Source organism: Gymnogyps californianus, chromosome 10, assembly GCF_018139145.2.
Source record: "Gymnogyps californianus isolate 813 chromosome 10, ASM1813914v2, whole genome shotgun sequence".
Classification (NCBI taxonomy): domain Eukaryota; kingdom Metazoa; phylum Chordata; class Aves; order Accipitriformes; family Cathartidae; genus Gymnogyps; species Gymnogyps californianus.
Window position 1 is genome coordinate 588,905 of NC_059480.1, and position 24,196 is coordinate 613,100.

At 47.3% G+C, this 24,196-nt stretch overlaps 1 protein-coding gene across 4 annotated transcripts; it reads left to right on the forward strand.

Moving 5' to 3' along the window:
- The first annotated feature begins 97 nt into the window (after positions 1-97).
- On the forward strand, positions 98-20,811 carry ATG4B (autophagy related 4B cysteine peptidase). Of its 4 annotated transcripts, none has more exons than XM_050902619.1 (13): positions 98-141; positions 6,276-6,374; positions 6,918-6,989; positions 9,118-9,216; positions 10,094-10,195; positions 10,965-11,037; positions 12,117-12,196; positions 15,435-15,631; positions 16,713-16,791; positions 17,543-17,688; positions 18,326-18,382; positions 18,675-18,768; positions 20,690-20,811. In XM_050902619.1, the coding sequence occupies exons 1-13, from the start codon at positions 132-134 to the stop codon at positions 20,761-20,763; spliced, it is 1,182 nt and encodes a 393-aa protein (XP_050758576.1). In that variant the 5' UTR covers positions 98-131; the 3' UTR covers positions 20,764-20,811. The 4 variants fall into 4 exon arrangements, with proteins under 4 accessions (XP_050758576.1, XP_050758577.1, XP_050758578.1 ...); XM_050902621.1 differs by lacking the exon at positions 98-141 and adding an exon at positions 332-348; XM_050902622.1 differs by lacking the exon at positions 98-141 and having other exon boundaries at positions 6,272-6,374.
- Positions 20,812-24,196: the final 3,385 nt, after the last annotated feature.

Consider the following 24,196-nt stretch of genomic DNA (forward strand, 5'->3'; position numbering starts at 1 on the left):
CGGAGGCCGGCGGCGAGCGGCGCTCCCATTGGGCGGGCGCCGCGCTCGCGCCAGCAGCCGCGCAAGGCTGCGCCGGGGCGTATGTGTCGGTGGGGACGGCAGCGGCCGCAGCCCTCGGCGGGGCCGCCGCCATGGACGCAGGTGGGTGGCGGGGGGAGGGCGGCTGCTTCCCCCCTCAGGAGCCCGCGGCCCGGCCCGGTGGCCGTTTGAGGCCTGCGGTTTCCCGGGACGGCCAAGGCCCGGGCGGGCCGGTCTCCCCCGGCGCTCTGAAGGTGCGGCCCCTGCCCGGCTGACGGCGGGAGAAGTCACCGCTCCCCGGCCCGGTTACCGCCCCGGGGTACGGCCCTGGTAAGCGGCGTCCCCAGGCCTGTGGGGGCCCTAAGGGGCCCGACCGCCTCCCCTACGGGGGAAGGCGGTGGCTTCGGGGTGGCCCAGCGATGGCTCACGTTAGCGCCGGTGCCCGCCGCTGCAGGCCGGAGCCGAGAGGGAGCCCTCTCAGCAGGGAGGTGAATCCCTCCTGCCCGTCCCGGCCTGTCTTTCGCCCTCGTTCCTAAAAAGCCTTGAGCTCTTCCGCGTTGTTTGGCGGCGTGGCCTGGACGGGGCTGCCCGGGAAGCGAACCGGAGGGCGCAGGCGGCGGCAGGGCCCGGGCAGGTGTCCCTGCGCTCCGCTCCGCTCCCGAGGCCCTGCGGCCGCCTTCTGCTGCGGCGAGGGGTAAGGCGACTGGGCCGCTCGTCGTGACCGCTCATCGCCTTTACTGAGAGCGCCGGCAAAGGCGTTTGCGATAGAGATGTTGTTTTCGTACAGGGGGAAGAAAACAAGGAGTCTGTTGGCGCTTGGGTTGGGACTCGCTTCCCTCTAGCCTTGGCGTAGTAACAGCTTTCATCCACCCTCTGCGGAGATAAGTGTTGTTCCATAATAACGAACGTTTTCCTGTGCCGCCTGGGCTCCTCCTCCGCGTTGGGTGAGCACGTGTATGCAGGGGGAACGCGTAGCTCTCATCCCTCCGGCCTGCTGTCTTGACTTGTTTTTATCCTTGGTGCAGGCGCTGCTGTTGTCAGTGTAGTCCGGTTGATAGCGTCCCGACTTTCTGCCTGGTGCGTCCTTGCACGTCGTCGCATCCAGTCTCTCGCGCCTGGGAACAAAACGCGTTCCAGCAAGTGAACTTACACAGCCTGAGCCGGGAGATATGTTTGCTTTCCCCTTGTGTAAGCGTTACAAGGCTGATCAAGGGAAGGAAAAACCTCCCTGTGATAGACAGTAGGGCTGGATCTCCTCTATGCAAAGAGGAGGTGGGTCTCTGGGCTTTGGAGCAGTGAGAGCTCGAGCCCCTTCGCGTGCAGCCCTGCTCCTGAGATGGTCGGGGACCTGACGGGCAGACTTTGAACTGTTTGCTCTGGGCCTCCAAGAAAGCACCTCTCTACAGTTGACTGACTTACCTCCCTGGCTGTCCCTTAACTCCTCGTTGTTCCTTAGATAATTGGGATTTGTCTTGGTTGAAAGAGCTTAGGGGAAAGAAAAGACTTAATCTTTCTTCTGCAAAGGCCAGAAATAAGGGTTCAGGCTGTCTGTCGGGTATGTGTTTTCTAGGCGTTTTTCAGGAATGAGCTTTACTAACACAATAAATTTACCTTCTCTTCTTGATTCTCTTTTGAAATATTCTACATCCAGTAGCATTCTTCTTCTCCGCTCTGCTTTGGGTGAGGTACATTTATCAGCTGAGGGAGATGATCGTTCGCCCCATTTCTGATTCTTTTGTGGCGGTGTTAATTGGAGGCTGAAGGACTCAGGGAAAATGTCTCTAAGCTGTTGTGGGTGCTGCCTGAGGAGCGTTACTGTGTCGGAGAGAGAGGCCTCTCTAGAGACTGGTGGAAGCCCAAGAAGCAATTTGGGAAGGGAGGTATTGCAAAGCCTGATTTTCATTCAGTGTGACGCTCCAAATCTCTGCTTCAGTATTTTGTATAAAAAGTTTTTCAACAAAACGTCTAAGCTGTGCAGGCAAACTGTAACCAAGATGATTGATGCTGGAGTGAACATCAGTTGTTTTGCTGTGCAGACTACAGGGAAAATCACTTGCCGTATTTCTGTTTGAGTCATCAAAGTTTTGACTTGTTGTTATTTGTTTCCCAAAGTGGATAGCAAAACAAATAGCTTTGGTTTTGGTAAAGCAGATAAAGTTAGTGGCTGTCAAGGACTTGATTCTTGCCTTCAGCACATTTGCAAACTGACATCACCAGTCGGGGTCCGCTCTCCAGTGCCTGGCTGCGCTTCAGTGTTTGTTTACGTGGGAGCTTATTACAAGTTGGGATAACGTTTTTAGCTCGGCTTTTTCATTGTACAGCTTAAGAATATAAGCAGGGAGGCAAGATTTCACCCTCTACCCTAATTCTATGTATTGAGACAGTTTTTCTTGGTCTATGTCAAGGTGATGCTATATAGCTTTTCAATAACCATGCACATACTTGTGCTTAGTAAACTGTTATTGAAAGTTGCTGATGCTGCAAGCACGTGCTGGGTGTGTCAAGGGTTGGTTCCTTGCGCTTCATACAAGGCAGGCTTCTGTGATGTGGCCTGTTCTCTTGTAACTGAGTAGATCTAACCATGTGCACAAAAGCGGAAGAGAACTCAAAACGTTCAGGCTTAATGCTGGTATTTAATGTGGTTTTAGTTTGAATGCCTTTACCTAGGTTGTTTAATGTAGGTGCTTTCTGTAGTGGCGCGTACAAAGCTTCGCCTTTTCTATCGGGGCTTTCTAGGGAGGGTGTGGGATGAGAAGGTGTTCTGGGACACTACAGCAGACCCCGTGGAAGGTGTACCCATGGGGCAGAGATCCAGCCAACCTCGTGTCGTTCCCAGCATGCCCGAGGCTCCTGGAAAGCGAGGCCGCCTTTCTGAAGGTGTGCTTTGCAGGGCTGAAACTCTTGGCTTTTTAACTATAAATCCACTGTGCACGGAAAGAAATTGAACTATCGTATTTGGTGTGCGCTTGGATTTTCTGCAGAGGCTGCTGCTCTACTGTCCTGGATGCTCAGAGGTCGGTATTTAAAATAGATTGAGGGCTTCTTGAAGGTGAAGTTTTGGAGTGCTGCCCGAGAAATTTGCTGATCTCACCCGACTTTTGCAGCTCTGAAAGGAGCATCTTCAAATAGGATTTCTGCTTGGTGAATTTCCAGTTTTATTTATTTTCAGACCCTTTGCCTCTAACTATAAGAGGGAGAGAAAGGCTCCTGTGCAAGCTGTGACACTCTTTGTACCCCTGCCTGAACTGTTTGGGTCCCACTGGCTCATATTTAGCTCATCTGGGCAATAGCACAATGGATGTAGTTTTTAAAAAGTGCCAGAGCATATGCAGGTAGATGTTTGTAAAGGAAACACTTAGTGGCTGCAAGCCTTGTGGGGATTTTATTGCTCCCTTTATAAAATTGTTGATACTAACTTGGAGCAATCACTTGAATTTTCCTCCCTGTGAAGGTGAAACCTTAACTCCTGCATTTAGCGGTTGTGCCTTTTCAGGTGGTGGCAAGTATTTTCTTCCTAATAACCAACATACGCACTAATGTCTGACCGCATCTTTCGGATGCGCAGCAGGACCCACAGGGCCTTTGCGCAGAGCCCAGATGTTGGGCATTCAGCTTGAAGGACCGCACATCTGGGACTCTCCTCCCGAATGTGCAGTGTCATGGCACTTGCCATTTGCACGTGCTGCCTTCCCTGAATACGCAGCTGGTCCAGCCGGCAGCCTGGGAATCCCTCCCGCCTGCTGACCCCTTCCTCTCCTAGCTTTGACGGAAAGGGAAAGACTCCAGCAGCCCCTTTCCAGCAGATCCTTGCCGTGAAGCTGTCAGCTGCAAATCCTGTGCTTGCTAAGGACCTGGTGCCCTGCGAAATCTGGAGCCACAGAGGGTGTGACATTTGAGAAGGTGAGGAAACGTTGCTAGGAAGGAGAAAGAGGGATGGTGGGTACCTTGATAGTTTCTGTGTAGCATCCTTGTTTCAGTCATTTTATTTAAGCTATTTGAGACTCTTTCGACAGAGAGCTGGATTCATGGCAAGCTTGAGAACTGACAAAATTAACCACAAAATATTCCTTGGAGCTTTAAAACCTATCTGAGAGCTTCAGTTTTATGTTAAGATCGTATCTGATAATGCACTGAATTTTAAAAAATCCTAATGACTAGCCTCCCTTTGAGCTGTCAGAATAAACTTGTAATGTCTCATCCCAAAGGGAAACTTCTGAAAATTACAGGAGAAAGTAGAAAGTGATGCACACTTGAAAACATCTGCAGAAGTCACATCGCTTCCTTCCCTGGAAAGAAGTCTCCAACATTGAGCAAGAAAGGGGGCAAAGCAAGCCAAGCTATTAAGTGAAGATAGACACAGAAAGCACAGGCTGCTGGGGATTTGTAAAGTTTGGCTAGTATATGGTAAAGAAATTCTTAATTTCCGTGCTGAAGTTTGTTAGAGGAAGAGACTGCGTTAATTTGCTGGAACTTTTCTGTACAAGCAGAATTGCTTTGCTTAGCTTGCTGTTGAGAAGTCACATCACGGGATGGGAATGGGAACGTGTGCCCCGTGCTATCCTAAATGTGCCTGAAACAGTCTATAGACTAGTTCACACGAGGAACATGCTTTAAATCTTTTGGGCTAGGGTTAGGGCCAGAGTCTAATTCAAAATTTGATTTAGGAGCCTATTTTCATCTCTGTTGCCAGCGTTCCTCCTTAAACAGTAGTTGGTCTTAGTGATGGTGTCTTGCTGCTGCTACTTAAGTATTTTCTCTGACATTTGGAATTGGAATTTCAGGTCAGAGAGCCCAGGGGCAGAAGGCTGATGAGGTACCTACAGGAGGCCAAAATGTCTTGGGTAGCTTGTTTGTCCGAGCACACCGTGGAGTATCCTAGATGTCTGGAAGGAGGGGGAGCAGAACCTGGTGGTGACTTTCTGGAGCTATCGTTGATGCAGATCAGCCAAGTTGTTATTTACTGGTGCACCAGATGATGCTTTGGAAAGCTAAGCAGGGAATGATTGGGAGGAAGGCTCATGTACGAACGTCTTCTACTTGTGAGAAGGGTGCGCTCTGCTATGTAGGCAGCACCGGAGAAAAGCAGCAAGTGACTCTCCTGGGAAGCAAAAAGCGAGGTGTGCACCACGGAGGGTGGTGGCTTTCACGGAAAACAGGGCTGAGAGAAGCTTGTGGTTGTTTAGTCTGTTGCCCTGTTTTAAACTCACATCATGGTGCCACAGATTTTGTTCCATTTGCTGTGAGAGATATTTTCTAAATAGCCTCTTTAACAGTTACAGAACAGTCCGGCTTAGTTCTGCTTTAAATTTTATAGGTGGTTTGTTAAAGAATTGACACCTACAAAATTAGATGGTTCATTTCCAGGGTTCCCAGACCACTTTAAAGTGCCTTATTTCCAAATACAGACCTAGTGGAGCACAGTTCCTCCAACTCCCCTTTTTTTTTCCTCCCCATTGCCTGTGCCTTTTGCATGAAAGCTTAAGCTGCCCTGATCCAAGGGCAGCCTGTGCTGCTGAGTTGTTCTGTAGCGGTCGTGTAAGAGGACGGATATCTAGGCACTGATGGATGCCATGCTGTGAAGGGAGCCAGTAAAATAGACATAAGGCTTGTCTGTCGCCTGTGAACCAGTACATCTCTGCACAGCTCCGTGTTCCTCAGGTTTTAGTGTGACATCTGTAAAGGCAGTGCTGCTCCTCACGCTGCAGGCTGTTTTCAGTGCAGGTGATGACTTCTGCTGGATTCATTGCCTCTTGAGGAGGGACTGACTCGCAGAGCAAGGTTTAGTTCCCATCTTAATGCAATCTGTGCTTTTTATGTTCCACCACCAAAAATTATATTCTCTGGAAGAAGGATTTTAATCGCTTTGCTCACTTGAAAAGAGGACCTCGCTATCATTGCTGATGACATGCACGATGGTGCCTGTTCTGGGAAACAGAGTGCAGCTGCCAGCTGAAGTCCTAGATGTTTTCTTGACCGTTTTCTGCACCAGGCAGAACCTGGAGCTGCCCTAACCTGGAAATCCCTCTGCTTTTCTGCTTGTGGAGCAGCAAGGAGCCAGCCGGGGCTGTGTCAGCTCTCTGTACCTTCCAGAGTTGGTGGTTGCAGGGGGAGCCGGACCGTTTCTTGCCAGCTAGAGCCGGGTGCTCTGGGTGTGTAAGTTACTGGGCCACAGCAGCTCTGATTCTGTAGTTTTGTATGATTTTTAAAACACAAGCAAAAGCTACGAAAGGTATGTAATTTCTTCTTTCTCTTTCTAGCTACTCTTACCTATGACACTCTCAGGTTCGAATATGAAGACTTCCCTGAGACCAAAGAACCCGTTTGGATCCTCGGCCGAAAATACAGTGTTTTTACAGGTATTTTGCATGCACGATGCAACGTGCACTAATGCTCCAGAGGACTTAGTTAGTGTTGCACTTTGCTTTCTGAGCAGCAAGGTGACTGCAAACCCTATAAGCAGACTGCAGAGTCTGTCTGTTTGCTGGCAAACCATGCAGACCGTGACTGCCATGCTTCTGTCTGTCGGGCCATCTCCGCGGACTCTGGAATATTTTTGTGCAGAAAGTTACCATATAGTAGTTATTGGGACTTGTGTCACGAGGCCGGGATGGTTGAGGCAAGGGGATAGCTCAGGGGAAAGGCAAGAAGATGGTTTACTGCTTCATAATTTGCCTATGGCCATAGTGTCGTTGGGTTGATTGCAGCTGTTTCGGGGGAAAAAGAAAGTTTCTTCTGCACAGCGGCACTGTTCTGTTTCTCAGCCAGATTTTGCCTCTCTGGGCACACAGATTGTGAGAAGCAGAACATTGTTGTCGTTAGGGAAGGTGAGTGGGAGATGGATTTAGCTGCGTTTGGTGCTACCCTCATGTGCGTGCCTTTCGATGCTGAAAATTTTTCAGAGAAAGAAGAGATCCTGTTGGATGTGACCTCTCGGCTTTGGTTCACCTACAGAAAGAACTTCCCTGCTATTGGTACGTACTGGGGACGAGTCTAAGTACATCCTGGAAACGATGGTAATCCGGTTATCTCTACCTAATAAAACAGTCCCCACAAGCATAACATTAATGCACTTCTGCTTATAAGAATCTGAAATGCACTTCATTTAATTGATAGGATAGACTTTTTGTTTAACCTGATAATGAGAATTCCTCATCCCCTTGGGTATGAGGGATAACAGTGATTTTTAAAGAGGACACAAGAATGAGTTTGGGAAGCCTACCTAGAAATATCCTTTCTTTAAGCAACATGGGAAGATTTTTGTACTTTGTGTTTGTTAGGTCCTACATAAGTCTAACGTGAAATATTATTTAATGATGGTCTTGGGCTTGAAGTGGATTAAAATCATGAAAGCTAGAGATATGATGCAGAAATTACTGCCTTTGTGCATCTGCTCTAGACTACGTGTGGGGTTTTTGTTGGTTTGTGTGTGGGGTTTTTAAATGCCTGAAGTGGCTGTTACACGCGGGAACTGTAGTAATATGGGGAACATTTCCCAGTGAACTCAAAGGAGGACGTCTTGGTTCCTTAAGATATTCTGCATGGTCTCTTCTGTGGTTTGGTTTCGTGTACTGGGTGGCAGGTGTATCAAAAGAGATCTGAGAGCAGGTAAACGGGATTCTAAGCCCCATCCGTGTCCCCACCATCAACATCATCCCCGGCGATCAATGAGGAAAACGGCTCAGATTTGGAAAAGAGACTTCTTAGTAGCTGGTCCTTCTGACTTGTTCTGTTCTTTCCCTACTGGGAAACCCTTTGCCTAACAAGTTATGAGACATCTTTGATGCAGTTTAATCCCTTTAAATTCATGTTTGTGAGCCATAGTTAAACATGTGTTTGAAATTGAAGGGTTAGCATATGTTTAACTATGGCTTACAAACACAATTGGGGTTTCTATAGGAGTTATTAAAGGGTGGGGGGCGAAAAGAAATCCCACTTTCTGAGTCATTTCCCATGGACAGTATAGATACGATTTGCGTGTCGTACAGTCAACCTTTTCCTTTTTCAGGTTTTCTTCTCCCAGTCATCCCTTTTATTGTTGGCCACTTCCCTCTGTGCTTGCCCACTTAAATATTGTAAGCTCTTCAGAGGGTAAGGGGAATGTCTTACGCTAATTTTGTAAAGCATTATCAATTTTGGATGTTGTGTATGTTGTAAATTGCTGGCAATATTATAGAAGATAGCTGCTGACCATCCAGAAGTTGATTAAATAGTTCTCGTGGGTGATTTTTCTCCCTGTGCTTTTTGTGCAGAGTAGTTGCGTAGGATCGAAAGAAGAAAGCAGCATTACAAAGAAACTACTTCTGCCAGCTGTGCTAAGGCGCAGCTGACTGCGTGCTTGTAAGACAGCTCACTTGCTGTGGTCACACTAAACATTTTATCTATGAAGCTTGTAATAATAGCCAGAGCTTCAGTGGAGGAGTAGCAGTTTCCTTTTGAAGTTCTGTCGGGGAAATGCTTCCAGCCTTGAGGCCTTTGTCTCAGATTTTCCAGCATGAGCTAATATCCAGCTTATTCTCCGATTTTATGTAGGATGTGGGTTTTTTTTCATTGCTCGGGTGGTTTTTTTTTTTTGGCTGGTGGGGGTTTTTTTTGGCCTGTGTTGTTCACTTTGGAATTTCATCCAGTCATAGCTGCTTATGATGTGGGAATTCCTTGGGACTGATTTGTTTTGCATGATGAGTTGCCTCCTCAAGATGAGGATTAGAAGAAGTCACCTGTAACAAGCACCTCTGTGTAGAAATGTGTCTCTGAATTGGGCTGAGAGTCTGCAACTAGGCTCAAGGGCTGTTGTGCTCCTGAAAAATTCAGCTGTCTTTCTAGTTGAGTTGTTTGGACTTCCCTTTGAAGTTTTTTTTTCCCCTTTCAGTTAGTGTTAGAGGGTTTTGTTTGTTTGTTTTTAAGGGATGCCATTAAGTTACTCACAGATAACTACATTTTTGTTTCTCAGCCTTGGGTATGTGAGCTAAGGTAGTCTTTATTCCCTGCCTGATTTCTTGGGTGAACCTGCTACCTGTGCAGACTTACAGTGCTTTCATTTCTTCTCCCTCTTGGCACTGTTTTACTGTTCATTACATATTTATTTTCTGTCCTCGTTTACAGGAGGAACCGGTCCCACATCTGATACTGGCTGGGGCTGTATGTTGCGGTGTGGCCAGATGATCTTTGCTCAGGCCTTGGTCTGCAGGCATTTGGGAAGAGGTAAACCAGTGCACAGCGCATCCTGATTTCCAGGGCCATGTGCTCCCACAAGTGCAGTACTTGTAAGGACAGCAGATAACAAGGGCACAGCTGGAAATTGCCGAGGGCTCTGTAATTTTTTCTTCAGTCTTCTCAAGTTCAGGGCTGTTGAGAGAACAGTCTACTGGAAACCCTCCAGCAGGTTTTTCCCTGCTGTCTACAACTCTACATAGATAGATAGATGTAGTTGTCCAAGCCTTAAAACAAAGCAGAGCCCTGTAACATGCTAGTTCAATCCACTGAAGCCAAGCACGTACTAGATTTTTTGTGAAGGGTTTTTTATATAGCTGAAGGTTAAAACAACTTAGTAGATTGATTCTTATTTATAGTTCAGTTTTGTCACAAAGCCCTCACTTACTGAGTGTAGTCTCCTCTCCCTGAATACTTCTGTTCTTGTGCTTGACCCATGCTTGGTCTGTAAGCAGCTATACCAGAGTGTGTTTTTGACGGTTGTTGATGGCCTTTGAATTTGTGGGGGATGATTTTTGTAGTGAGGCCACCTGTTTTTTCCCAGAATATATAGCTTGCGCGTGTCAGTGAGAAATTGTAATCCTATTTCCCATCTGTGGGACAGAGGTACAATTTGTGTTTTCTGATTTGTTTGTTTGTTTATTTGCTTTTCTGTGGGTGATATTCCTTTATCCCAGCTATAAGAATGCTTACTTTTTTTAAAAAATTAATCCTTTAGTGTTGGGAATGCCTCAGATGCCTAGTAATAAGATAGCGACGTGAAAATCGGGTCAGTTGGTTGATGCACAGGGAAGAGAATTGTAGCTTGCAGCCTCTAGTTGCTAATAAATGTCATGTTTTGTTTCATATATCCCCTTGTCTGTCTTAGACTGGAGGTGGATAAAAGGGAAGAGGCAGACGGATAATTACTTCAATGTTCTTAATGCCTTCATTGACAAAAAAGACAGCTACTACTCCATTCACCAGATAGGTAAGAGTCTGGGTACTGAAGAGCATGGAGATAATCAGTCTGGGTTTCTCATGAGTGTAGAACATCACTCCGTGTTTGTTTTACCAGCTTAGCCAAAAAAAACCCCCAACGAGTGGATCAGGTAGTACATGATACTATGCTGCTTGTTTTCTGACGTGATGTAAAACTACCGCTCTTTATTATGGATTATGATGGATTTTTCTTCTTAACTCCCTTAAGGCCGTCAGGTTTGCCTAATGCTTTAGGTTATGTTCAGCATCACTTTCCATATCCTAGCTAGCTAAGGTGAGAGGAACGCACGTGGTTGCTGTTCTCACTAGGACCTTGTAATATGAGAAGATTGCTGAGCGAAGAAATTCTCAGAAGTAGCAAATGGACTAAGGAAGGATCTCACTTTTGATATAAACTTCCCTGGCAAATAAAGGAGAAGCAGCCTGTTCCAGTTTTTCCTATAGGGTGTTAAGACACCTATAGCTTCAGCGAACAGAACTTCAGATTACAGGGGTGGTCTGGTAATCAAACACTCTAAGTAAAATTTCTTCTGAGGTAACGTTGCCTTTTGGGGAAAGGATTTGCTCTACAGTCCTTCAGGATATGCTTCTCTCCCCCATCTACACTAAGATACCCCATGAAAGGGTAGATTCTGCTGACTCAAAAATGTTTCCAAGTGAGATTTCTTCCCTATTAAATACAAACTCTGATTAGGAAGGGGCGCAGTGTAGGTGAAATTATTTGCTAAATTATTTTGGTTTTTTTTCTTGTGATGCAGCCCAGATGGGAGTTGGAGAGGGGAAATCCATAGGTCAGTGGTATGGACCAAACACAGTCGCACAAGTGCTCAAGTAAGTGCTGTGCTGCGTTTTTCCTGTATATCCTTCGAACCACGCAGTGGGGTCACTTGGGTTGTGGTACCTCCTAGCTTACAGGTTTCTGCCCATTGACTGAAGTGCAACTGTGTGTTTTAATGCTGCTAGCAGGCAACCTGCTTGACCTTATCGACCTGCTTGGGCAGGAACTTGAAAGGAACCCTTCTGTCATTCAGATGCTGGCAGGATGTGAGGGAAAACAGATTTCAAGTTGAGGACAACCCCCAAAAATCTCTCTCCGCGTCCCACAAGTAATGTGCTTGCCACTAGAACTGAGTGCAATACTCTGCAGCAGACCAGAAGCAGGTGTCAGAGTAGATGATCGTTGCTGTTGTTTGGATCTCTGCTCGCCTCTGAGTTGCCTCTGCTGACCTGACAACAGTGTCATTGTTATCAAAAAGCTGCCAGCGAGCCATCAAGTCACTAATGTGTTAGCAGAGGAAAGCATTAATATTTGCTGCCTGGGTTCCACGGTGACAGGCAGAGGATCAGAGCAGTGCTGGAGCATGGACTGTCTTTAATAACTGGGACACACTGTATTTTGAAAAACGTTCTCCCTCCTGTCACCAGTCTTCCCTCACTTTGATTAGATGAGCAGGTAGCTCCCTGGAATAGGCTAGGATTGCCTGAAACCAGCTTTCCCAGGTCAGACCGTATGCTGAATTAGCGCAGGATCTGGTATAGGTGATCAGGAGATATGTACAGATAATAAGTGATTTATTTCATTTATTATTATTTCTTACGCTGTCTCGCTTTCTGGTAACCAGCAGTTAGGGGATTTGAGTTGGAGATTGTATCAGGGCTCTTGTACTTAGTAGCTGCTGAGGGACAAGTTCCCAGGCATGGTCCCATTTGCAATCTTGGTTATTCTTCCCGCCATAATAACTAGTGGCAGTGAAGTCTACAACTCTGATACATGTATAAGAGCATACTTGAAAGCATATTTGATGAAAGCCAATCTCTCCTAATCCGGTTTCTCCTCTCTGATACACCACCATCTTTATCTTGTAGTTGTAACTAATCCTTGCTTACTTTTTTTTTTAATTTTCCTATAGAAAACTTGCAACTTTTGATACATGGAGTTCACTGGCAGTACATATAGCCATGGACAACACGGTAGTGATGGAAGAAATCCGTAAGTATCACGTGGAGGTAGAATGTGGTATATCCTCCAGAAGCAAGAAGCCAGAAAAAAACTGGAGAGCATATAGTAGTACAACACAACAAGCACGAAGTAAATGCTCTGTCTTAAAGCTGTGGCCAAGCATGCTAAAACCAGATGAGAATTGCTGTTCTAGGGCGAGGAAGCCCCTTGTTTGACTTTTGCTTCACCTGATAAAGCCTCTGACTTGGCACTGTGGTCTCTGGATCTAGAGAGAAGGTCTGCTGACCTTCAGACAATAGGTGGGAGCTGCTTGGAAGGTAGTGTCAAACTTGTTTATGGGCTCAGGTAGCAAGCAGTAAATGGCTGCTTCTTCTCTCATATAATGGGGTAGGAATGTCTCTGCTATTAGGCAGAGTAAGAAAACTAGAACAGATCGCTGAAGAGGAAAATGAACAAAATGGGCGAGGGGGGGGAGAAGAAGCGAATCCATCTCTGGAGTGGATCTCTCATCGTCTTTTAAGGAGTGCTCAGTGGTTGTTTGGTTTTTTTTTTTCCTTTGGGTTTTTTTTTTTTTGTGCATCCTGACAATGGGATGGCTCTGGAGGCTGAGCCGCTGTGTCATGTGTTCATCCCTAGCACGCTTGCTCAGGTTGCAGTGCCGCAGTAACCAAAGCTGGATGCCTGCATTGCTGGTTGCTGCAGTCCTGCATGGTCCTGGCCACACAAGCCTTCCCCTCGCTTGCTTTAGACTAACTCTTGAGGCAGTGTGCTTACACAGCACAAAACCGTGCAATGTTTTCTGCCAGGTTAGTGTTCTGAAACGGCACGTAGAACAGTCCAGTGAGCGCTGGAGCTGGTGCAAGGTTACAGGGGAGATCGTGGCAGGTATCATTTAGGCTGGCTTCGGCTGCCACGGAGCCAAAATCAATTAACAGGCAATTTGTCCCTAGAGCGCAGGACAGTCACTTTACAAAGTCACACCTCTTATCAGGTAGTCTCAATTGAGAGGCGAAGAAACGTAGGATCTGATTGAGAAGTGCCTGTCTAACCTTAGGTATACGTAGTCCTGTGAAGGTATGTGCTGATGCCCTTGGCTTAAACAAGGGCCAGCATGAAAACAGAAATTGGATTTATCTTTCATCTTTAGCCTGAAAACACTACTTCTAGAACTGAAGCATGCTGGCTGCGGGGCTTGGGTGTGCTGCAGGCTCTTGTCTGTGTGGCACTGACTGTTCAGCACTGACACCACTTCAAGTAACGTGTCCATACAGCTTGTAATGTGCAGGGGGTGTTTGTTTATTTTCCTCAAATGTGAATCATAATGTACCTGTCCAGGGCCTGGAAGTCACTGTATGAGTGGGTCTGATGTGTTATATGTCTGTAGGTATGTGTTATATATCTTGTGCCCCAAACATCTGTTGATAGTGAAGCATTCAGAAGTTAATGCTGTTTCATACATCTGTTAAATTTGGTCACTAATCCTGTTCAGCCTAAGGAAATGCCTTTTGCTACAGCAGTTAAGAAACATCCATCTTTATCCCTTCTGAGTCAGTCTGTTGTATCGGAAAGGGGCTCTTAGTTGGGCATTGGAGGATCCTGTGCATCAGAAAGGTGGTGAGAAACCAAGACAGTAAAGCCAGTACCTGACAGCAGCAGCCACAGCGGGAGAGAAGTTGTGTCAAATCTGTTGGAATATGTTTGCAGTAAATGGTTTGGATCCAGCTGGGAGGCTTTAGGCAGGTTCCGCTGTGCTGTGGCACCGTAGCGCTGCAAAGCCTGCCAAAGAAGCAAGGTGAATTTAGTCTGTGCCGAGCTCCCTACTGCTTAAACTTGGGTTAAATATGTTCATATCAGAGCGCAGGATTGCCGCTTGCTTTGCCTGATGAGGAAACCTGCAGTGACACCCTGGCTTGGCAGCTGATTTCACATCCTCAGAACAGGCAAGCTACTGCAACAAAAAAACCCGTGATCTTTACTGTTTCAACAGGATAAATCACTACGAATGATGACTTTAAATTTTCTCAGGACCTCCGGTAACTATAATATGTCTGTGCATGAGAGATGCACACGTACACCTTCTCCCTCTTTGAGGGACAGCATAGGGAGCAACTGCAAACTCTTCAGTGCAGGTTGTCTCTCATACTGAGGCTTTAGATCAAAGTCCCGTTTCTTCTAACCTTGGGTGTAACATTCTCCTTGTTCAGCTGGGTTTGGAGCTCTCAGTAGTGAGCAAACACTCTGCTGAAATGGCTGGTGATGAAGGTGTTTGTTTACGTTGTGTCCTACCTGGTGGAGTGTCCTGGCATTCAGGTTAGGCCAGGAATAAATTAAATGAGCCTCTGGCATTTTGTCTAATTGCCTTGGCTTCGTGATTAAAGCGCTGTGGGTTTCTTTGGGGTTTGGGTTTTTTTTCTTCACACACCCAGCAAGTAATGAAATTGGCCAGTGAGACAGGTAGGCTTGGAGATGTTTCTGTACCAGAATTTACATAATCTGGTTGCATTACAGCCTGGCTGTGTGTTTGTCAAGCCTGTAGAATGAGGATGTATAGCGCTTATGTCATGTGTATGCCTCGAGGAGTTTTACTGCCCCATATCTTACAGACAAAGCTCCTGCTGAAATTGCAGAGTTTAATGATCATCCTGCTTTAGGTCTCTAAAGTAGCTTCTGAATAATCCCCGATGAAATTTGTGAAGGCTTTAGGGAACTTTAGGAAAATTACAACTACTCTAGACAGACACCATGTTTGTATCTTGTTAGAGCACTAATTACGGGTGAATATTTCCTGTGTTAGGCCATAACGCTTTCCTCATTCAGTTCAACTGGCTTCATATCCTCCACGAACTCCTCTGGAGTTGAACACTCCAGGTTTTTTCTCTTTCTGCCTACACGCTTTCTGAATTCAGGACTCTTGCCTGACCTCCTCATCAACTCCTTCAACCTTGTTGGCGCAGGTTGTTGCTTAGCTGCTCACCTGCTTGGAAGAATTTGCATTTTAACGGCCCACCAGATGGTGGCTGTGAGTACAGCATGCTTTGGCATAATCTTGATGTAAGCTTAGACGAAATGCTGAGCCCTACCAGAAGCCCTGCAGGGAGTACATGCATCACATGATCCCAGCACTGGACCTCTTTAAGCTTTTTCTTTTTATTAAGTGCTGTAGGCTTCTAGTAGATAGGAATTGTTGATCAGAGCTTGAATGGAATGACTCAAGGTCTAGAAACGGAGGTTATTTCTGATGCTTTCTGCTCATGTTCCCTTTCTGTAGGGCGATTGTGCCAGTCCAACTTCCCGTGTGCTGGAGCTGCAGCATGCCCTGCTGTGGAGTCAGACGTACTCTACAACGGGTACCCAGAGGAAGCGGGGGTTAGAGATAGGCTCTCACTGTGGAAACCATTGGTGCTGCTGATACCTCTCCGCCTTGGGCTCACAGAGATCAATGAAGCCTATATTGAAACACTAAAGGTAGGGGATCTGGAGCTGAATTCCTGGTGTTCTGATGCTGAAGGACCCTGTTGTGAATTAAGTAATTTGGTTTTGGGGCAAAAATACTCGCAAGTAATTGTCCTGTTTGCAAAAGAAAAGTGTGTTTAGAGACAATCCTTGTCAGAGGTCAGGATATGGGTTCTTGCAGGCTATAGTCAGGAAAATGTAGGGGGGGTTTGGGGGGTTGGGGCTTTTCTGGTTGTGGGGGTTTTTTTTTTGTTTTGGGGTTGTTTTTGTTTTTTTTTTTTTTTTTGAGGATCTTACTTCACAACTTAATCTCAGTCCCTCTTTGTGTTTAGATGGTACCAACCTGCTGAAGCGTTTGTTCAGCACAACTGTACTGTGCTTGGTGGCAACCTGAGCATTAATGAATGTAGCGTTGCAAACTCCCTGTGGCTCTGATGCTGGACTTTGTACTGCAGACCGAGGCTAGAAGCTGGCAGACGGTTGCAGGCTGGAGTATCAGGAGGGTGCAGAATTTAGGGTGTGCAGAGTACATGCACAAGACAGGGTGTACATTGTCTTGCTGTCCTAATGCTAGCAAGCTCTGAGCTGCACGGGTAAGAGAGCTCCAAATTCATGTGAGGTTACTTGCCCTTAACTCAGTAGATGGTGCCTGGATACTGCAGCTGGATAAGGAACTTAAACTGTTTCCTGAATGATCGTTCCCTTCCGAGAGCACTGTTGCAACGTGATGGCAGCTCCAGGGGATCTTGCCACTGACTGCAGCAGAGCCAGGACTTGCTCAGACCTGGAGGGTCTGCTGCTTACTCCAGCACTACCTGGAGTAGTGCTGCTTCTGCCATTTGGTCCACCTGTATGTTTCTGTCAGCAGTTAAAAGTGTTTTTGAGCTGCTTCCATGTTCCTTGAAGGCCCTGTGTTGCAGCCTTCAGCCTTCCTGATGGAGCTTCTCTCCAGAAGTGGCTGTTTCTGCTGCTAGAGTTGCTGATTTTCAGTGTCCCCGTCTTTCCTTCCCACTGCATTTTTGGATGTTTGCCTTTGTTGCCACCTGCTGTCTCGCTGTCTGTCAGCTGTGTGTTTTCTGTATTGCTTTTCCAGCACTGCTTCATGATGCCCCAGTCCCTGGGAGTGATCGGAGGGAAACCAAACAGTGCTCACTACTTCATTGGCTATGTAGGTGAGTGCCCAGAGTACTGTAAAGACGTTCCAAGCATCTCCCCCCAGCTAAAAAATGCTTGTGGAGCGGTACAGCTCTCCTGCTCGGTCTGTGGTGCATGCTGCAGGGTTCTTCTTTCCCGCTGGAAGCGTGGAAGGCTGCTGTGGACTGAACCTCTTTGCGAGGACCTGAGTGATGTAGCTTTGAACAGTGGCCATAGTATGGGCTGTAAACTTCCACTGCGTAATGCTAAATCCTGTCTGTAAAGAGGTGTGCATATAGACTTCTTCCTACATTCAGAGCTGACCTCCCTTTAGGGGCTTGGCTGGATTTAACTGTCCTTTAGTTGTCCCCTTCCTGAAACCCTACAAACTGTTGTCCTTTCGCTCTCCTCCTTCCCTCTGATTTTCTCTCTCTGCCTGAGACCTCAAGCTGGTTGTGCTTTGGATTTCTGGGGCCTACTTGAGCTTACACAGGACCCTGGCAGGCATGTGCAGGAACAGTATCCAAATAGTGCCTGTGCCTTGATCCCAGGGTGTCGCTGTGGAGTGGCCACCGTGGTTCTGCTGGCAGCTGGCTCTTTGCCTGGATGAGAAGCATTTGGGAAAGTGGCTGAAAGCAAGTTGTCCCTAGAACGTGGGTTCCTCTCTGGGGTTACGAGAGCTGGCTCTTTCATCGCTCTTCCTCCTCTTTCTATCTCACCGTTTGCTTCTCAGAAGACCAGCTTCTGGCATGGTTCTTCCTGTTGATGTCTCCTTGCCTGTCTGTCCAGGTGAGGAACTCATTTACCTGGATCCCCACACTACGCAGCCTGCAGTGGAGCCCAATGACAGCGGCTGTCTCCCCGATGAAAGCTTCCACTGCCAGCACCCTCCCTGCAGAATGAGCATTGCCGAGCTCGACCCCTCCATTGCGGTGGTGCGTTCCTGCTGCTTGTTTCCGATCACCCGAAGGAGCAGTGTTGTGGTCCCTGTGTTTCCCAGCTGTCCCTTTCCCCAGGGAACCGCCGAAGGCGGTGGTGATGGCTTGGGTACTCTACAGGCATGCTGTGATCTGGGCAAGTGCCGCTGTGGGTTTCAGTAACATTGGTGAAGAAGCTTCTCATGCAGGAAGCAGTTTGGTACAGGCCTTGCATGGCCATTAAATGCCATTCCTCGTGGGGCAGTATCCTTCTCTCGGGTTTAGTTTGGGCTTTGATTCCTGCCTTTTGATGGGCAGATCTGAATCCATTCCTGAATCCATATTATGATTGCGTGTGGCTTGTTTTCTCTTGAACCCGAGATGCCTGCCCTTTGTTTCCATGTGGGTTGTTTCTGCCCGGTTTTCGTTCCGCAGTAGAGCAGACCATTACATTGATGATTCCAGCACTTGGATAGTCTGGTCACATCAAGCGTATGGGGAGTGTTCAGTTTAACAGGGCAGTGTAAGCCACAGTTTAAAAGCAAGGCAGCTGGGTGTTGTAACTGTTCGCAGTCCTGGTCATGTTGCTTGGCGTTAATACAAGGCCTTAAGACTGAAATGATCAATCTACAATACATAAATTCTTTTTTTTCAGGGCTTTTTCTGCAACAGCGAGGAGGACTTTAACGATTGGTGCCAGCAAATCAAAAAGGTTTGTGTTTATATCACCAGGAAAGGAATAGAGGGTATTGTCTTGTTTCCAAACCGCTGCACAGAGACCGTGTTGTCTGCAGCATGATCCCATTTTAAAGCATATGAAAATAGTTTATTAAACTACCAAAAAGATGATAGCTCTGAAATTCTGTTGATGATGCGAGTCAAAGGTTTGAGAAACATTTTTTCAGCTGCAATGAAGTCCCACCAGATCGTTATTATCCCTTAAAGACCTGGAGCACCGTGGGTACAGAGTTGTCGGTTCTCATGGCTCTGCTCTTGCTCCACAGCTGTCCCTGGTAAGAGGAGCGCTGCCAATGTTCGAACTGGTCGAACGCCAGCCGTCGCATTTCTCCAACCCCGATGTCCTGAATCTCACACCAGGTGAGGCCACGCAGGGAGGTAGGGCTAAGGGTGAGCCGGTCCCTTTGGTTTTCTGGAAATTGTGTGGAATTGCACGGCGACTTCTAGTATGTTCCTGTTCCGCCTGGAGTTTGATCTGGAGCTCTTAGGGCAATTGATCTAGTTCTTTGGCTTTCAACTAGTGGTTTGCAGATCCCACAGTGTCTCATGATGATTTTTAGAATGAGTCTGTGAATGGTGGTGGTGACTGAGGGGAAGAAAAAACAAGTTCATAGGCTATCACAGCAATGTGAATCTATGATTTGTAAAGGGATGCTTGGAGGAATCAAAAGGGTCCATTGAAAAGGCTGAAAACTGAGTTTCTAGGTAATGAAAATGGTCAAAGACAGGGCTGGTCAAACTTAGTTCCAGTGTAAGGCACTCCTTCCCTGTGCATGTACCACTACCAATGCAAAAAGGAACAAGTGCTGGGCAGTACCTTGGCTGTCAGGCTCTGCTTATCATGTTAATCGTGTGCACAAACATTGCAGGAGATAAAGAGCCATTGACAGCTTCTGCCAAGAGGAGTGAGTATGCGTGGACAAACTTACCATGTCACCAGGCATTGGACTGTGTCCTGTCATTTGCATCCTGTGCCCTATGCTTCCTCGCTCTCTCTCTCGCCCTTAGCGTGAACTTTCAAAGCCTTCCTTATCTCACTGTCCTTTCTGTAAGAATGCTTGATTCCCTTCAACTGTCAATTGATCCTTGCCTGTATTTAATTGTCCTTAATTGCTGCCTTTCTTACTCTTAAAACTGTTTTTGTAATGGGCTACTTGTCCTTCTCCCTCTTCCCTAGCTCGAAGAGCCTCTCCCATCTGCTGTGGCCATTCTGTTTCTCTCACAGTCCTACCCCTCACTAGAAGGAGTAATTGTACTTTCATGACTGTCCAGCCCCTTGTCCTTATCTTCCCCAGCCAGCTGGGTTCTCTGCTGTGTTACTTAAGTGAAAGGGGCCGCTCCTCTGAGGAGCACCTCTGGAAGTTGTGCTGCCAGCACTCATGGGCACTGCAGTTTGATCAAAACCAGTGACACTAGGCATTTGCATGCTCTACGGTGGGATTAAAGCTTGTCACAAAATGTTCGAGGGGCGTCTGCAGCTTTGCCCTTCTCTGTCCCCAGCCATCAGCTATTGCGGTTTAGCTTTTGGCTGGCTGTTCTGCCAAGTCCAGTGAGTGCTTTCTTGAAGCCTGAGTTAATGTAGGTTTCTCCTTTACTTCCCCAGTTTGCCCATATGTTCTCACCTGAATTTCCCCTATGGTAAAGTTGCTTCCCCTTCAGGTATGTGCTCCCTCCTCACCATGGAGTTGGAAGGATGGACAGGAGGGATCAAGTACTTTACCTTTCCTCACAAAACGGACTGTACTGATTGCTTTTGGGCGAGTGCATGTTGTGTAATTACATTCCCCAGTAGGTGGATCAAAGGCAAGTATAGCAGAAAACAAGTCTCTAATATATGGGGGGGGGGAAAATGTTCCCGTATCACTTAATTGGGCCAGAAACCGTCATGGGTATTAGTCCAGACCTGGGCAAGTTCTCCTATTTTGAGCCTTTTGAGGCAGAACGGTCTCCTGCTGATACAGAGCTGCCGCACAGGAAGGTTGTACACCACAGTCACAGCACAGAGTTGCACTGCACCAGGGCTGTCTTTGGGATCTGTGAATCGCAGCGCACCTTCTGCGCACCGTCTCATTCTCTCCAGTGCGTTTTCCATGCTACTGACATGTTCTCATCCCTCCTCAGGGCCTTCATTCAGGTCTGAGCACCTGAATTCAGGACACTGAGTCTCTCGGAACTTGCGGGCACCTGACACTCACATTCTCCTGCCCTCCAGCTGCTGGTCTCGCTGCTGCTGAGCAGTCAGTGCGTCCCACGGAGGCAGTGCTTTCTTTTTCTCTTGCAGACTCCTCTGATGCCGACAGATTGGAAAGGTTCTTTGACTCGGAAGATGAAGACTTCGAAATCCTATCCCTTTGAAAACAAATAGGAAACTGACTCTGCAAATTTGTGTTATGTGTGGGGAGAAGGGGGGGAGGGAAGCTCCTTCGAGAGCCTGGGGCTACCGGTTTTCATAGGCGCTTGCTGCCATCCCCGCCTCTTGTCCATCCTGGCATTCTGTGCAGCCTCTGAGCGGAGCGCGCATTGTCTGCGTTGGGATGAAGAACCAAGTGGGTGTTACAGCCTTACTGGCTGGAGTCGGAATTTCTCAGCAGAAAACAGTTGCTGGAAGTGGATGCAGTGGTGCTTAGGAGTTCAAAGCCTATCTGTTCCATCAGCGGGTCAGTTGGCCTTCTGGGGGAGGCATAGAAATCGTTAGAGCGCTAAATCCTTACATGGGGACCCCCCTCTGAAGCTTAAGTAGAGCCACCCGTCATTTAGCAGGTGAAATGTACAGTTAATTCCTTTAGCAGCTTCTCTTCTCACTGGCCAACTTGGACTGCAGCTCACAACACAAACGAACAGCAGACGTTGTCCCAACAAGGCGGCTGTGAAGCCCCTGGAGCGCAAGTGGCCGGGCTTCCTACAGTACAACTCCTGGTCATGCTTTGCAGTACGCAGCGCTTCCTCGCAGGTGTAGTACCCCTCTCCTGCTCGCATCCTATGAAAAGGAAGTTGAGGGAATTTACAAGTGACCGGTAATTCAATAAGCAAAAGGCTGTCTGGGAAAGTGTGGAGCAGACCCATGCTGCTGGGGAGAAACATCTCCATCTCAGTTTAAATAACAGCAGAAAGAATGGAAGGAGAATAGAAAATGTGCGTGTTCTTGCTCGGTGAGTCGATAAAGCATTGTGCTTCTACAATGGATTAATCTCTACAGCAAGTATCCTCAGGAAAGCTGCTTCGAGCAGAGAACTGGATTCCATAGCCGTGGGGGGGAAAAAAAGTCCACAGCTGAGAGAGGTGCGAAACAGGACAACTGAGATCTGCCAGTCGTGTGCCTGCTTGTGCCTGCGCCCCGGTGTGCTGGCGTGGCGTCTAGGGAATTAATCCTGTCAGTACCAGAAACGTGAGCTATAAAATTCCTCAAGGTGTCCTCGGGTTGTTGAGCAGTTCCTCCAACTACTCCTGTTTAGACATTCCCTTTCCAAATCAGAAGAGGTGCCTGAAGGTCGAGTAGGCTTCCTAGCTGCATCGGTACCTTTCCTTTCGCCTTCTGCCAGCTCCCCTTCCCTGCAGAGTATGCACAAAGGTACTGTAGGAGCTAACCCGGAGAAACCCATTTCAAGTAATCATCCCAAAGAGGACAGTAAAGACAGAATGCCTTGAGAAGGTCCAATTATACTGGAAATTTTAGCTACTTTTAGGATGATAGCTCTGCCTGGGGCCCTTCTCCGCACAGAATTCAGAGAAAGGTAAACCGTGGAGGAGAGCTGTCTTAACGCAAACTGCAACAGAAGTTGCTGAAGTAGTTTCCATAATGCATGCTGCAGATTGCAAACCCGTTTACAGGGCTTTGTTTTGTACATTTAGGATTGGAACCTGTCAGTTGATGCTTTTGTGCCCAAGGGTGGTGACGGCTGGCTAGAAGTGACCCGTTTCCCCCGTGACTGACCTACTGATGCTCTAACTGTCCCTATGCTATCCAAAAGCAGAGGTTTGAACTGGGAACCACAATGCTTCTGTCACTAAATTATTATTTGCTGCTTTCTGCCTGCTTCTCCTCTTCTCTCTTGTAGTTAGGGGAAGAGGCAGCAGAGGAAGTGGGGCTGTGCTCCATTCATCTGCTTTCAATTTGTATCTGAATAAACAGATCTAAAATCTTTGCCTGTCCTAATGTTCTTGCACATGAATTGAAGGTGGCGGTGGGTGGTATCTAGTAACCCCGCGGCATGGTTGGGAATGCTGTCAAAATGATTGTGGTTTTTACCCTGTTAGGGCAATGAAGGCAGACGGGAGCAAAAGTCGAACTGTGTGCAACAGTGACTTTACCTTCCTTTTGGTGTGTCCGATAGAATAGCGGCTGGCTGCTTGGGACTCCCAAGTTCATGTTCCTGCCCCAGAGGGTGAGCACCTGCAGGCGTGCTGGCAGAAGAGGAAAAAAAACCACGTCCATAGCAATTCTGCTACTTGAATTTTAAGCAGCACAGCATCTCTCCGCTTCTAAAACAGCATAAGCCCTTCCAAGTCAGGACATGCTTTTTTTGGCGAGTCTGCCGCGTGTGCTTTTGAGGTAGAGGGGAAAGAGCCAAGCAGAGGCTCAAAAGTTTTTTGCATTGGTAGGTGGAAAGTGAAACTTGTTTCCTTTAAGATTGTATGCCTGCTGTTTTAACTGATAGCTTTTCATAGCATCAGTTTCCAGCTAGCTTTTTAAACACCAGCTCTGCAGTAGCAAATGTTACAGAAGTAAGCGTAGTCAATTCAATAACTGTTTTTTGTGTTTTGCCGTGCAACGGCAGGACACTGAACTTGAATCGGAAGGCCGTACCCTCTGTTGCCATTTGCAGGTCCTTTTTCTTGGGAGCTAGTCACTCGGGACGCATCTCCCTCTTGATTTGTACACAAGAAGAGTTATTACTTATTTCACGTTCACATGCTTTTATGGTTAAGGACAGCTCAGCCAGACAAGATTTTACGAGTGTTAATGCAACCCCAATAACAGAGCTAAGCTCAGCTTTCTTAGATCTTTAACAGGTATTTCTGGCTTTTTAGTCAGGAGCCTAAAGCTAATATGAACTAAATGACTTCTCTGTGCATCGTCTTCTTCCAGTGTTGCTGGAAGGGCCCGATTCAGCATTACAGGTGCTCACCGCCTTCACAAGGAGCGTTTCTGCTACCAAGTGCTGTGCAGCTGCAGGGTGAAGGCAGCAGCTTTTTCCATTTCGGCTGATGCTTGCATTAGCAATTTTGTTTTAAAAATTGACCTTCCTCTCCCTGCTAGTGGATCAGTTCAATCCACCTCTCTCTCCAAGAGTCAGAGCAGGATTTAGTCTCTGTATCGGCCAGCTTGGCGATCGGTCCAGTCCACGCTGCTAGGTGGTGAGTTAACTGTCCAGCAGACAGAGACATTAACTCTCCTGGTCATCCCCATCTCTCAGTGCGCTTTGCAAATGATTCGATTTAACATTCCAGTTGATTGTAGTTTGCTGGTCGTTACTGATGACTTAGATGAATTCATAGCTGATCTGGTTTGGCAGCCTGTGTCGGGCCGTTTAAATTGCACTGGGGTCTGTGCAGGAGTCACAGGTGACTATTCCTCTGATCCTGGCCGCAGGAGTAACTTGACCAGTCTAAAATAATTTATGTGCCACTCACCCTTCAACCTGGCCTTGCTATGAGCTAATGCATCTATTTCAGACTCTTACCTGCTCATAGCAGTCCAGCTTCTGTATCGTTCTCACCGGCCAGCTGGGGAGCAGACTTGAATTCATCTCTCCCTTCATTCCACAGCTTTAGCAAACCACTCTCCGTG

Excerpts from the sequence above, each read along its gene's own strand:
- ATG4B (XM_050902619.1), top strand. Across the intron at positions 9,217-10,093 it reads CTGCAGGCATTTGGGAAGAG|ACTGGAGGTGGATAAAAGGG; the intron begins GTAAACCAGTGC and ends TGTCTGTCTTAG. Across the intron at positions 12,197-15,434 it reads GGTAGTGATGGAAGAAATCC|GGCGATTGTGCCAGTCCAAC; the intron begins GTAAGTATCACG and ends CCCTTTCTGTAG.